This window comes from Magallana gigas, chromosome 5, assembly GCF_963853765.1.
Source record: "Magallana gigas chromosome 5, xbMagGiga1.1, whole genome shotgun sequence".
NCBI lineage: Eukaryota > Metazoa > Mollusca > Bivalvia > Ostreida > Ostreidae > Magallana > Magallana gigas.
In genome coordinates, this window is record NC_088857.1 from 54,176,630 (window position 1) to 54,191,517 (window position 14,888).

Below are 14,888 nucleotides of genomic sequence, written 5' to 3' on the forward strand. Positions count from 1 at the left end.
CCGGGGTTTTTTTCCGATTACGACAAAGAGCACACGGCGGGTGTGACCGGTCAGCAAAGGATGCTCACTCCTCCATGGCATCTGATCCTACCTCTTTCTTTTTAGAGGTCCGTGTTGCTCTGCTTTAAATTTGTATTTCGTTTTATGGATTTTTAAGATGGTATGACAGATTGTTATTGTCATTTTTTCATATTCGCAAAAACTTTATAAATGCATATTTATGAATATTACTATGATAAAGTCAACAATTATAAGTTTTTATAACTGTAATATCACTATGACAATTGTATATATTGTAAATATTATCCTTAGGAGAGGTAGATGTAAGTTGTAAGAACTTGTTTCCATTCCTCTTATGTAATTTACACAATAAAATATGTTCAAACCATATATTTAATCCTTACAGTAAAAAAGATATAATCTGAAATCGATCATTTGTATATTTATGGACAATATTTAATTTTATAATTAAAGAAAACTAGATACATGATTACATGTATTTTCCCGTGTGTGTACTCTGGCAGCCATACTTAATTTGAAATTGATATTAGGGTGCTTACTAAAGGCAATACGACTTATCAAAACTGGTTACAGTATACATATACATGCATTTACCATCAAATTTCAAGATTGGCTTTTCTTGATATTTGGTTTATTGCCATATGTTTAGAAAGTCCTTTTAATTTCTGTCTGCGTTATTGGTTTTTACCAACTATTCCTTCTGCGTTTACAACTAATGAACATAAAGGCGTGACCTTTCTTTTCTGAAACCTATACATATAAATATTGGTACTACGGTTTGTGTACACAAATTGTAATGATGGCACTAAAGCTCACGAGCTATCGGTCTGGTGGAGTGATTGTCTTTGGTAAGTAACTTACGAATTTTGTCAACAAAATTAAATCATAATGACTTACGGAACTGGTAGTGCAGGCTATAACCCAGCAAGTCATTAAATATATAACAATGAGAGCTTTCATATCTTTAACAAGTAATTACAATTTTTATTTCAGTTTAAGCTTTACAAGTTGTGAAGTGTTTTAAAATTTTTATGAACTGTGTAATATCAAAGAAAGCTGCATTTCTAAAATTTAGACTATAATGTAGTTATTGTTGATGATGATTTTTCATACATTAGGATTTTGTTTTGCTGAGTAAAAATGCTCTGTTTGGTGCAGTGTATTAACTTTCTATTACCATAACATAGGTTTTTTTAAACAATATGTATTTTTTGGAACAAATTTTGGAATTCGTAATACAGTATTTATAAAGATAATGTTTGTCTTAGTACACGTGATAAGTGAATATCGAAAAACATTACGGGTTTTTATTCCTATCAATTAGCAAAATCTATTCTGAGAATGATAAACATAAATATTGGAAAATACGAGGAGTTTTCTCATTTCATTTCCTTTTCTGTCAATTTATCAAAATATATCAATTCATATCACTGACATATCATTTTTCTTTTCATCTCATAATTTCATTTTCTTAATAATTCATTGATTATTTTCCATAAATCATTTTTTACACCGAAGGATAGAAAACACAAAGCTCGTTGGATAAAAATCATATGCCATCGCAAATCATCAGAAATCCTACATATCTTAAATTTCTGAAATCATATTTTACAAAAGATGCTTTATAATGCCATTAAATAATATATTTGGTTTGCCGAGCTTACTTTATTAAATCCTGGTGTCTGACCATTACAATTAACAACAGACTATATAAAAATTGCAGGCAAAATAATTATTGTATCACCAAATTTTACGAAGTTATTGGTTCTTGAAAAAAATGTATAAAATCTAATGCTGAAATTGCAGATTTAAATAATCTCTCCAAAATCAATTAAATGATTGTTTTATATATTTAGACAATTCAATTTTATAGACCTATGAATCTAATTTTTGTACATTTTCCAGCTTACGTAAAAATTTAAAATTATCTTAAAATCTACAAAGCAATGTATCAAAGTCACAATAGAAGGTAACATCAGAGTAAGTCATGTAACAAAAAATGTTTTCTACCTGAGTGTAAATGGTGTGTATTACTAACTCTTGTAGCTCTCTTTCTTAAAGTTGTGCTGCTGTTCTACGCATGCGTGCAGATGGCTGACGCCTGCCAGTGCCCGGACACTTCCTGTATGCAGCTGTCCTTCACACAGAGACGATGTGAGTGCTGTGTCTTTCATTTCTTGGGCAAGCGCACTCCTAAACCTTCCGTTAACGCCTTCTCCAAGAAGGAGGCCTTATCTTCATACTCTACGTACGCCGACCAGGAAGTGTCTGACATTGACTACTGGTTCCGATTGACAGGTTTGTCGGACCCCTAATAGAGAGGAACACAAAAACTGCGTCGTTTGTGCCTTTGTTCAGTTATCATTCTAGGAGGAGGGTGCGAGTCAAAAAGAAGGAATTTCGATTTTTATGGTTAAGCTTATGAATAATTTAGTTTTTATCCTGGAATAAAAATATAATTATAACGTGTTTACTTGTCTTATCCACCTAGAGAGGTGTTATAGGATCAAATGACCAATACTCAGAATCGAATGATTATCATCGACGTTTTATTACATTGACAACTTCATCCCTGGATTTTTTATATTTTCTCAAAAACTCCTTTTTAAATGAAGTACATGAAGTCTTAACTTCGTTTATATTTCCAAAATGAAAGTACGAAGGGCATTGTAATATATTTTTAATTATGAAAAATGAATATTAAAATCGTTCATTTGTTGATATTTTTTAGGTCTGTTGTTAACATTCTCGAAATACAAAACACATAAAACTTATGCATAACAAACTCATAATGTGTGTATTTTCTTGAAAGGATCTTGCAAAACTTTTGCATTCAAAAGGCACATCATTTTCAAAGAAGACAGGATAATCGCTTACCTTGTAGTGAAAAAAAGACAGCAAATTGTTGCAATTCATATCTATTCTATGCTAATCTTTGCTTTCCACTGCTTCTGCATTGCCAATGAAGCAAAAATAAAGTGACCATGTCATCTTATATGTATGCGTCCGGTCGAATGAGACCAAAGGATCTAAAAGTACAATTAATGACATTACAATTGAAGAACTTTAATAATATTGGTTTGACCATGAAAGTCTTAGTAATCTTACAAGAACGATTGCCAAACCTGAGAGCGCTTGTTGTTTGTTAGAGCTTTTAATATGGGAAAATGTAGGAATAAAATGTGTTTGAACATCGTCAGTAGAATAAATGTTTCCAAGCGATACAACAATGAGCAGACATTTCGAATTATTATAGCATTGTGCTGCACGTAAACGATCAACCCAATATATATATTTTTTGACTAAAGCATAAACCTGTTATAGCATTTTCAATTCTGGTGGTCTTCTAATGTACGAAAAACTAATTAACTGTATAGCAATGTTATATCCGATGTTTCATTTCTTATGAAAAGGGCTGCTTTTATTCTATTTAGCGTCAAAATATGTGCACGTGTGTAATATAAATTAACTATTCACACAAACATGTCATTATTTTAAAGATATCCGTGCCATTTTACATTTTTTGGCAAGATGAATGGCAGGTGATATTTAAGTTACATAAAACGTGCTTTAAATATATCACAATTTTGGGGCAGCGAGGTGGATTTGTTTTTGATTTTTTTCTCTAAAACATGTCGACTCAAATATGCATTAATAAATCATACTTCAAAAAAGTTATTCCTTATCAGTAAAAACTTATACCTAATTCACAGCCTCAATAAATTTTAAAGATATCTTAGTATTGATTTTTATATTCCTGTGTATACATTTACATTGAGTTCAAATAAAACGTAATGGACAAATAGCAAGACATTTTAAAGGGGGACTCTTCATTGAAGATAAAACTTGCAATAAGAAAGATGAATATAGCAAGGTAAGTTTTAAAACTGAGCATTTTAATGCTCTTTTTAATTAATTTTTCAAAATTTTGAAATGTTAAGGAAGGAATCTTCTCATTATCAAACATACTTCTTATAATAAGAAATTCATGAAATTTTGACACAGTCAAACGGATCATATTACCAAATGATTCTATTAGTTTAATCAAATTTGACCTTTTTGTTTCGCATAAAGGTCAGGTCAAGGTCACTACCTTTTTCCTCAACGTAAAGGATGATAAAAATAAGTGTAGCTCTTTGCAGTTCTGTAGACAGTTGTTTAAGATTTGAAGATTCTAATATTCGATGAAATCATAGACTATCAGAGTGTCTATCAGCTTATACTACTAAATTGGAATAAATATTCATACTAAAATTGATATTGCTTAGCCCGCATTTCCTCTAATTTTCTTAAATTTTGAAGAAATTTTGATTTTTTTTTAATTTTTCCAATAATAAAATATTTCTGATTCTTATGTATTATGAAGACTTTATATAAAGATATAAATTGACAGAAAAACTTATATATTGACCATTTTATAAGAGAGAAAAACTGATTTTAGTGATTTTTTTTCACAAAAATCAATGTATAGAATAGGCGCTTTAAAAAGCTAATAAAAATGTAATTTGATAGGCAAATCATATTTTAAAAACATATTCTGAAACCCAAGTATCATATCATTAGTTCACTTTAGTAAAAAAAAAACTAACATTAATGTAATTGTTTTTAAAATGCTAAAAAAGACTCATTAATCTGCAGCAATTCTGAATTGCGAAACATGTGATATTTTCCTACGCCAATATTACGCCAAGAATATAGTCCTTGTTAGATTCTAAACATTGATAACCTTTTTCTATGCCAAATTGTATGATAGTAAAAAAGAAAGAAAAATATACTATTTTGATTTCCTTTCATCTTGATTTAATTAACAATTAATCAAATTTACGTTTGACAAGTCGAAAACCAGAAAAGACTCCTTCCTTAAGGAAAGGCGATTGACCCGACATAAATCGAGTTTCTTTCAAGAAACTGCCTGTAGACTGATTTTATTATGAAACCCATAACTTTTAAACATAAACGCTATGTTCCTTTCTATATAGCTCCTACATGAATATCTTTGCAGAAATGGCATTTGAATAAGAAACGTAATGAGAAAATCTGGCAATTCAGAAAAAGCAAAGACTGTCTCGATCTTAGGCGACTGACAAGCACTATAATGACGTCTGCTGTCACTTGGGCCCAGGAGGCCATTACCTGTGATCTTTGTGAGAAATCGGTCCAACAGTTTTGCATTAGCTGTCAGATTGGTCTGTGTAGAGACTGCATCAACAAACATGTTAACGACCTACCGTCTAGATCCCACAACATTGTTCCTTTCTCAGATCGTAGAGTACAAGCTGTGTTTCCTCAATGTTCAACTCATCCAAAACAGAAATGTGAGGCTCATTGCGAGATATGCGACGTCCCTGCTTGCATTAAATGTGTCGCAAATCTCCATGTAGGACATAAAGTTCTAAGCCTCATCGACATCATCGGAGGAAAAAAAGAAGTTATAAAGCAAGAAACACATGAAATTGAGAACACTCTAATGCCAAATTACAAAGCGTTAAGCAATAGTGTAGAGAATAAAATTTCTAAAATTGAATCCCATTTTGCAAACCTTGAAGAACAGGCTGGAGTTCAAAAAGAACACTGGCATTCAGAGGTGGACAGAATATTCAGCAACCTAAACTCACAGATGAAATCTCTAAAAGATCGCCACATGACAGTTTTGAGATCTCAACTTTCCAGCCAGAATTGTACTATGGTTCAAACTGTTCAACAAAACAAAGATATTTTGAGTTCAAACAATATGTCGCTTATTAACCTTTACAAGTCCAAACTGACGGAATTTAGGAAATGTCCTCATATACCCGATTTTCCACAACCTTCTCTTCAGACAAACACAGATGAAAATGGGGAACACAGCGTGACATTTGGAAGATACACAGCCAAACTAACACATACACTGATAGGGGATGAATCATATCTACCTAAGTTATTAATGCAATCCGAAGTTGTTGCAGTTATTTCAACAAGCCTACAAGAAATATGTAGGATAGCCTGCCTTCTTTCCGACAGAGCTTGGGTAAGTGGAAGTGAAAACAAAATAAAATGTGTCGACATTTTTGGATTTGTCCACTATACCGTCAACATGACAAGTGAAAAGTACCCGTCTGATTTGACTTTAAACAACGACGGGGAGCTCTTATACAGTGATTTAGTTCACAGACGAGTGAACATTGTCAAAAATGGAGAACAAACTCAGACCTTGTTCAATACCCCGACAGGATGGCACCCCGAGGGACTGCACTGCTCCAGATCCGGGGACATTCTGGTCAGTGTTCGGACAACTTACGGTGGTAAACATAAAATTGTCCGATATCGGGAACAGAAAATAACACAGGAGATAGAAAAAGATGAACGTGGTAACTTTTTATTTCAAAATGGGAATAATTCTGTGCTTCTCTCAGAAAACAATAATAAAGACATAGTGGCGTGTGACCAGAATGCTGACGTCATGGTCGTTTTAGACAGGAGAGGACTAGTTCGTTTCCGATACAACAAGAAACCTCCAAGAGGACAAAAACCGTTCAGTCCCAGGCAAGTTGTAACCGATGACGTCACAGGTCATATCATCGTAGTAGATGCGAAAAATTCTTGTCTACACATCCTCAATCAAAACGGACATTTCCTGAGATGCGTAGACGACTCTGGGCTAGAAAATCCGTGTGGGCTGGGCGTGGACAGCGAGGGGAGGCTGTGGATGGGGTTATATTCATCAGGTAAAATCAAGGTGATTCGATACCTGGCGTAACTACAAAGTTCGCAAACAAAAAAGACGTAGTCTTACTTCATTTACACGCACAATTTAACTTATGCATTGTTGTAGCACTCATGTATATTATGATTTTGCCAAGTTGTTGGATTTTTTCACCAATTTTACATCAATATAAATCTAATAAAAAAATTGTATTTAAATTTTTTATTAATGATCTTATATTTTGTAAAACAATCAAATATGATATTGTTTTATCATACACAGATATAGGAAATCTAAAATAAACTGGACGCATACAATGTAGTTATGATATCCCCTAAGTATTATTAGATTTTTGAATTTATTACGGGCCGCCAGGAGGCGGTCCGTTATTTGATACACATTTAAATATTGTAACTGCGTTTCTGCGGGATAGTTTTTTTAAATGAATTAATATTATGCTCATTTTTATCAGTTAAAAGTAAATTTGCATGTAGAAATATATTTTATGCCTTTTAAAAAATATTACATATTTTTTGTTTTACTCGTAAATGAAAAGTTGGTAATAGACTGTCGTGTTAGTCGCGTTTTTATCGAGATTATAATATATTCGGAACATTTCGGAGTTTTCCATTGTATTGAGATTAGTCTCGTTCAACCAGACACTCGGCTGTCTTCGTAAATCTCCGACGAGTAGAGATATGGTATACGGGACATGCTAAAGACCTGAAATACTAAAGACCTGAATGACATGAAATTTTATATAAATGGTGTATTTGAATTTGTATGTGCTGCGTCAAATAAAATGACTGTTTGTGAATTTATTGTATTGCCATGTGCTTTGTGGTAGAAAATTATCACGAAATGACATCCATATTTATTATTTACGCAAAAATCTGAAAGAACTAAAAATTTAAATGAACCTGAATATTTGAGCGAACCTGATTTATTTTTAATTCCTTTAAAATAACCATGATTATCTCCATAAACTGTAGTGCAGATAAGATTTATAATTCCATTTACGAAAAACACTATCCGGCTTATTTTTTACCTTTAAAATTGTGCAGTTTCTACCCGATGAGCATGATCTTATACATGTACATGTTCCTTTATACCGGTATTAATCCATTTCTATTTTATTATGTGGTCCCTTGAAATTATATAAACTAATGCATTAAATTTTAATTCAATGCAATGCAACAAGAAAATCAAGATGGTTTGAAATATATTATCTCCAATAGAATAATGATGAATTGAACTTTGTATTAAAATGATGTACAAATCAATGTGTTCTTCATTACTTCATACTATAGCAATGATCATACAATTACCGTTAGAAATGCTTACAGTAACGAACTCTATTCTTAATATCATCAACATCATCATTTATTTATTTATTATAGTGACATGTGTTACATCTTTTACAACTAAGTAGTATAAAATTACATATATCAAACAGCCGGCCCAATGGACCTATAAGTCACTGTTAACACTAAGTAATAATTTTAATACATGCGCGAGAATTTACTTTGTCTTAATTTAAATGCAGAATGTATAAAATTAGCAGTTTGTCTTGGAAAATTGCAAATGAGAGTTTGAAATAGGTTGTCTTGAGATAAATATGAATTATTCGAAAAATTAACACTTTTATAAAGTTCACTTCTGAGATTGTTATATAGAGTACATTTTAGAAGAAAGTGGAATTCGTCCTCTATTTCGTCCAAGATACAGAATTTACACGTGCGCTCAGTGGCAGGTTCCCCCCGAAATCGTCCGGTCTCTATCCTCAGCGGTAATACCCCACACCGAAACTGTGCCATTGCTGACCTAATATGTTTAGGAATATTCATTGAAATATAATTTTCTAGGCAGAAATTTTCCTTTAAAAGTTTGTATGTTCTTAATTTAGGAGTGTTATGGATATCTATTTGCCATCTGAGTTCCTGATCTGACTCCTGTTTGCCGATAAAATAGGTTATGTTACATGGGTGCATATTTTCATAGGCTGTTAGTAAATCAGCATCGTCTAGAATGGACTTTATGCACCGGCTCCAACTTCGTTCACCACATAGTGATCGGTCCCACAGAAAAACCTTTTTGGTAATTCGGTCGTTGTCAATTGCCATAAGACGGTTCCAAAGTCGAACCATCATTCGATGGACTCCTAGGAAGTATCGCACTGCGCGGTCCTGTACCATGTCGATCTTGTGCGATGTTTGGTGTCCCCATACTCCGCTACAGTAATCGATTATTGGAGTGACACAATTGTGGAATAAAATTTCGTACGTATTAAAACCGATATCTTTTAAATGATGTATTTTTGAGATAATTGAACCCAAAGCTCGTCCTCCAGATTTAGCCAGATTTTCCGTGTTGGTTTTAAAATCCCTATTTTCGTCAAAGATGACTCCTAAGTATTTGTAAGAAGGTACATAAAAATTAATCGAGAGCGTTATTTCCTAATTGAAAGATAACCGGGCTTTGTTTCATTTTACGCTTTCTGAAGTGCATGACTTTTGATTTGTTAATGTTTATTTGGAGGTTCCAGTTGTTGCACCATTCTGTCACCAAATCTAGAATTGCTTGCATATCAGATTCTGTTCCCGCGATGAGCGCAATGTCATCTGCGTATAGTAGTAGGCTTATGTCCGTTACGTGTTTATGATCTGTGTCACTACCGTGTTGTATCTGGATACCCTTGCGTAATGATTTGATTTGTATAGCCAAGTCGTTACTAAATAACGTAAATAATGTATGTGAAAGATTGTCTCCTTGCCGGACTCCTGAATTGCAAGGGAACCACTCTGTCATGTTGTTTCCTATCCTTACACATGACTCAGTGTTTTGATATATTGTTTTAATTATGTTATAAAAAATTTCCGTCTACGCCATTTTGTAATATACAATACTCCAAGAGGTCAAACGCCTTATGTAAATCAATAAATGTCACAAACGTTGAGTCCCTATTTTGGATAACGTTATTTAAAGTAAGAACATGGTCTTCACAATATCTGTTTTTTCTGAATCCATTTTGTTCGCCGACAAGAATATCGTTGTCTTCAAGATAGTCCGTTAGTCTGTTATTCAAAATAGAACTAAAAACCTTGGCCACAACGGATAGAAAACTTATACTTCTATAGTTCATCGGGATTCGTGGATCAGAATTTTGGTATTTTAATATTGGGAATTTATTAGAGAAAACCAAAAATAACCTCGTACAGAACAGCTAACAATGAATTGTACTATGTGTTGATCAGAAGGAGGCCATACTAAAGGTCACCCACTGGAGACCCTAAAATGGTCAAATTCAACTAAACCTGTCTCATAAGCCAGCCTAGTATTTGGTGCAATAGAACCTTGATTTAATCTGTTATACTCAGCCTGGAAATGATGGTTAGGAAAGAATCTGGTATTGGTGTTGGTTCCAAGTCTGCCTGGGGTACAAGGGTCCGAAAACGCTGAAACTGACAACGAGACAATGCATCAGCAACTTCGTTATGAACACCTAAAATATGACAAGCCTTAAATTAAATAGCACTTAACATGGATTGCAGTACTAAAAGGCGAATCAAACTTATGACACGCTTTGACTTTGATGATTTTTTGTTCAAAATTGCAACTAAGGCCTCATTGTCCACTCGAAAAACAATTTTTTTGCTAGTTAATTGATTCCCCCAAGCATGGATTGCCAAGACAATTGGTACAAGCTCAAGGAATGTTATGTCCCTCATTGCTTCTGTACCAGCCCATTCAGTAGGCCACTTAAAAAACAACCGATGATTTCTAAAGAAAGCACCACAACCCAAATCTAAATTTCCTGCACTGTCTGTAAAAAGCTGTAAATGCTCATCATCTACCCAGTCAATCTGGGGAAAATAATAGCAGCCATTGAATAAATCTAAAAATGTAAGCCATACTCTTAAATCATCCTTAACCGCTACTGAAACCCTAATAAAGTGATGTGGTTTAACAACGCCTTGCATGACATCATAAATACGTCTAGTAAATGCTCTAGCTGGCGGAATGGCCCTTACACAAAAATTAAGTAACCCTGCAAGAGCCTGAAATTCCTTCAAAGTAGCCTTCTTTCTTGCCAGAAAACAAATTATTAATTAAATCCTTTAAATTATACAGCTTATCTACTGGAATTTTTATTTTCATTTGTACTGAATCTAATTCAAAAACCTAAAAATATTAGGGAAGTTGTAGGCCACACTGTCTTATCATCAGCTAAAGGGACACCTAACTGCCTACAAAGCTCCACAAATGTTAACATGAGTTCATCGCATGCATTGTCGCCTGCCTTACCTGCAAACAAAAAATCATCCAAATAATGCACCACAGATTCTTAGCCAGATTGCTTCCTTAGTAACCATTCTAAACCAGTTGAAAACTCTTCAAAAAGACTACAAGACACTGAGCATCCCATAGGCAGGCACTTGTCAAAGAAAAACATATCATTTAATCTAAAACCTAAAAGCTCAAAATCTGATGGGTAATAGGAAGCAACCTAAATGCAGATTTGAGGTCAGTTTTACCCATCAGTGCTCCTGTACCCAATAAACTTAGCAACTTAACAGCATCATCCATTGAGGAGTAATTGACTGAACAAAATGACTTGTCAATAAATGAATTTACACTAGAATTGGCAGGAAAAGATAAGTGATGAATCAACCAGAATGAACCATCTTTCTTTGGAACTAAACCTATGGGTGAAAGACGTAAATTAGGAAAAGGTCTTGATCTAAATGGTCCTGCAACTCTTCCAGCATGAATTTCTTTAAAAACTTTCTCAACAATCTGAAGCTCGTTTTCTCTAGCAGACTTTAAGTTGGAACAATTAGTAGCAACCCTTGGACCTGCGTAATTGAGTTTAAGTCCTTCAACAAATCCCCTAATTAAAAATTCAGCACTCCTCTTATCATAAGCAGAATTTTGTAAGTAAGCTGCAAGGACTTGCACATTAATTGGGGAAAAACCTAGGCCCTGCAGCTCTGGGTACATAAGGGAATCTGGCTCTGTGCGGTTGAGTTGGTCTTGGAGAAGGAACCTGGCTTCTGCACGGTGATGGGGATCTGTGACCTGAAAAATCCCTAGCAACAGGTTGATAATTAGAAGACCCCACACACATAACTGATGGATGAGACCCACTACAATTCAAACATTTATGTAAATATTGACACTGTTGTTTTACACACACCCCATAATTGTTAAAATCATAACATTTTAGAAAACGTCCTCCTGTTAAAGGCTTTTGCACGGGGTTAGCTGAAGGAATCATATACATAAGCCAGAGCTCTTGGTCTACGACTCCCCATGATGCACTAGGATTCTTAGCCATTCTCATCCTAAATTGCTCATCATAAAATTTCCACCCTATTCCTGCACACCTTGTAGCCCCTAGCCTTATAGTTTGGATGTATTTCAACAATCCTAAAAAAAATTCAGGGTGAACAACAGAATATATAGATGAAAACATCAAGAATGCATCTGTCCACTGCTGTACATTTGTAATCTTAACTGAGGCCCGCTTAGGTTCAATGACCACTTGACCATTTGATATTGTAAGGGTTTGCTTACCATCCATCGGGATCGGATTGGATAGTAGCTGACCTAAATCAATAAAATCTCCCTTAACTATTTTTTGTTTTACTGATTCTGAAACATTTGCCCCCAAACTGTCATAAATACTGTAAACTTCATTACCTGCTGTACTGCCTTGGATAGAGGATCCAGGACCATTGACAGAGGCAGAATCCAAACTTGGAGTGCAGACAGCATCAGTAGCCTCATTGGTAGCTGATTCACTGTTTGACACGGCATTAATGTTGTCCTCTACAGCTGGAACAGGATCTGCGGTCGATCTACCGGTATGTCTCCTCTTACTACTTTGGGCTGGTTGCCGCTCGGCGCTGGCAGACGCAGCAGGTCGCTTTCGAGCAGGTTTCCCCCTTGGCATTCTCTCTTATTTATATGAAACTAACTTCTAACTATGAGAAAAAACAACGTAGCTTGAAAATTAATTACTGAAAATGTATTATTCATGCCCACTATAAATTTCAAACATGTGGCCGATTAACACAGTTTAAAATCGTGCATCATCAAACGCAATAAATAAACAATGGAGAAACTAAAGGTATAAGATATTGGTCAAATATTTTTCTTTTTTAAATTTTACGATAGAATGACTTAAATTTTACAATAAAGAATTAAAATAAACAGATTTCAAACTGGATAAGCGATTTCTCGTCTGCTTCACTCCGTCGATGAAAAGGAAAAGGAAGTGCAGTTGGGTTGACTAATTGACGAAGTAGCTATTGGGGTATGCTAATCACCCCCAAAAAACCCAAATAATGGTCTCTCCAATAAAGCGATTTAATTCTTTAGCAATTAAATCGAAATAATTGCTTTCCTCCACACAGAGGGTATGTTAATGTTATCAAAACAGAGTGAAAACAATTTATGAAGAGTGTTAATTACCGCGTCTTTCTTCAACACTTCATATGGCAACTCGTCTACGCCGCTTGATTTCCCATTTTTAGCTTTTAAAACAACTTCTTTAACCTCGTCTACGTCAAGTGCGCGATTAAGGAAAGTGTTGGTGATGTAGCGTATTTTGGACATATTCTTTTCTATTTCAGCTTTTTGTGACATCGCATGTGTCTTGAAGTCTTTGTTACTACCACTATTTTGATTTTTATCATACAGGTTTGAGAAGTCCTCTTTCCATTTCTCTTTAATCAAATTAATGTCTGATGTAATAGTACCACCTTCTTTGTAACATTCGTTAGGGTGGCTGGTTTTACACTTCGGACCAAGCTTTCGTAGTTTCTCCCAAAATTTTCTCGGATCTTCCGTGGAAAAGGTTTCAACTTCTATTGCGATGTTTTTGCGGTATTGCCGTTCATAGAATCGGATCTTTCGATCAAGTGTACTGAGTGATTATTTGTACTGTTGTCTTAGACGATTCCTTTCATGCCTTGACGCCGCTTTAATTTTAAGAAATTCTCGTTCGTGTTTTCTCATAGTTTTCCACAAATTATTTAATTCGTCGTTCCAGTATGGTTTATGCACGCGCATTCTCTTCTTTGTTTTGGCAGACCAATCATATTGCGGTATGAGTTCTTCCATTTCATTTATAATAGTTTTGCAAAACTCATCGTATAATGAATCGATTTGTTCTTGTGTCGTTATTCGAGTTTCCGTCATTCTTATTATGTCAAGCAATGCTTGTTTTGTAATTTCTGACTTCATAAATGTGTTTGGAATGCGGCGCAGGTTAAACCTTTTCTTATTATGGTTTTTGATATCAGAGTCCGATTGCGTAGATGCCGTATTTTCTGACCCGATATCACAAGATATTTTAAGATCGAATAATAACACTGCGTGGTCAGGGGGTCTGGACTTTTCTCCCAGCAGTTGGAATAAACTATGTTGTTCTATGATGTCTTTACAGTTAATAATACGAAAGTTTTCACATTGATTAAATATATCGTGTGGTACGCATATGAAATCAACAACAGATTGACCACGTGATGATTGGAAGGTATAAATATTGGAATCATCGCCATATCGACCGTTTAGTATGCAAATCCTAGTATCGTTCAAGAACTCGATGAAAGAATTGCCATGTTGGTTTTGTGTTTGATCTTTTACGAGTCTGCATGGTATATTGTCTACTGTGTTATTTATATGTCTTGCACGTTGCCTATTCGGGAATTAAGATCGCCACATATATAACGATTGCATCGATGTCATATAATAGATATATTTGCGTAAGAAGATGCGTATAGAACCGAGATACGTCCCGACCCCATGGCGAATTTTCTGGTGGAAGATAGCAAGTGAACACTACTAATTCAAAACCACTCTGTTTATTTTTAAACATCACACCCAGAATACCCTCGTACGACTGATCTACTACAGTCACTTCATAAGTCTCAAAGATCCAGTTTTTTTATCAGTAACCCCACCCCGCCCGAACCTTTTAGTGCTTTAATATGCAGGTTTTTTCTGTTAAATTCTTTCAACTTGTATCCGAATTCTGTTAGTACTATTCCATTGTCATCAGATAAGTGAGTTTCGTTTAAACTAACTATGTCGCAATTCAAGTGTTTAATAAAATTACTTCGTAGGTCATGATTTGATTGAGTCCAACCACATACATTTAAGTGTCCTGTTTTAAGTG

At 34.5% G+C, this 14,888-nt stretch overlaps 2 protein-coding genes and 1 long non-coding RNA gene across 3 annotated transcripts; 2 read left to right on the forward strand and 1 right to left on the reverse strand.

Moving 5' to 3' along the window:
* The first annotated feature begins 733 nt into the window (after positions 1–733).
* On the forward strand, positions 734–2,488 carry LOC105325813 (uncharacterized). The gene is made up of 2 exons (XR_010714103.1): positions 734–869; positions 2,083–2,488. It is a non-coding gene; the product is annotated as an uncharacterized lncRNA (long non-coding RNA).
* A 2,628-nt stretch (positions 2,489–5,116) lies between these two features.
* Positions 5,117–6,757, forward strand: LOC136275646 (tripartite motif-containing protein 3-like). Its single transcript, XM_066085277.1, has one exon. It carries the CDS (start codon positions 5,117–5,119, stop codon positions 6,755–6,757), a length of 1,641 nt encoding a protein of 546 aa, XP_065941349.1.
* A 1,174-nt stretch (positions 6,758–7,931) lies between these two features.
* LOC136275247 (uncharacterized) lies at positions 7,932–13,008 on the reverse strand. The gene has a single exon (XM_066083578.1). It carries the CDS (start codon positions 12,657–12,659, stop codon positions 11,664–11,666), a length of 996 nt encoding a protein of 331 aa, XP_065939650.1. The 5' UTR covers positions 12,660–13,008; the 3' UTR covers positions 7,932–11,663.
* Between the last annotated feature and the right edge of the window lie 1,880 nt (positions 13,009–14,888).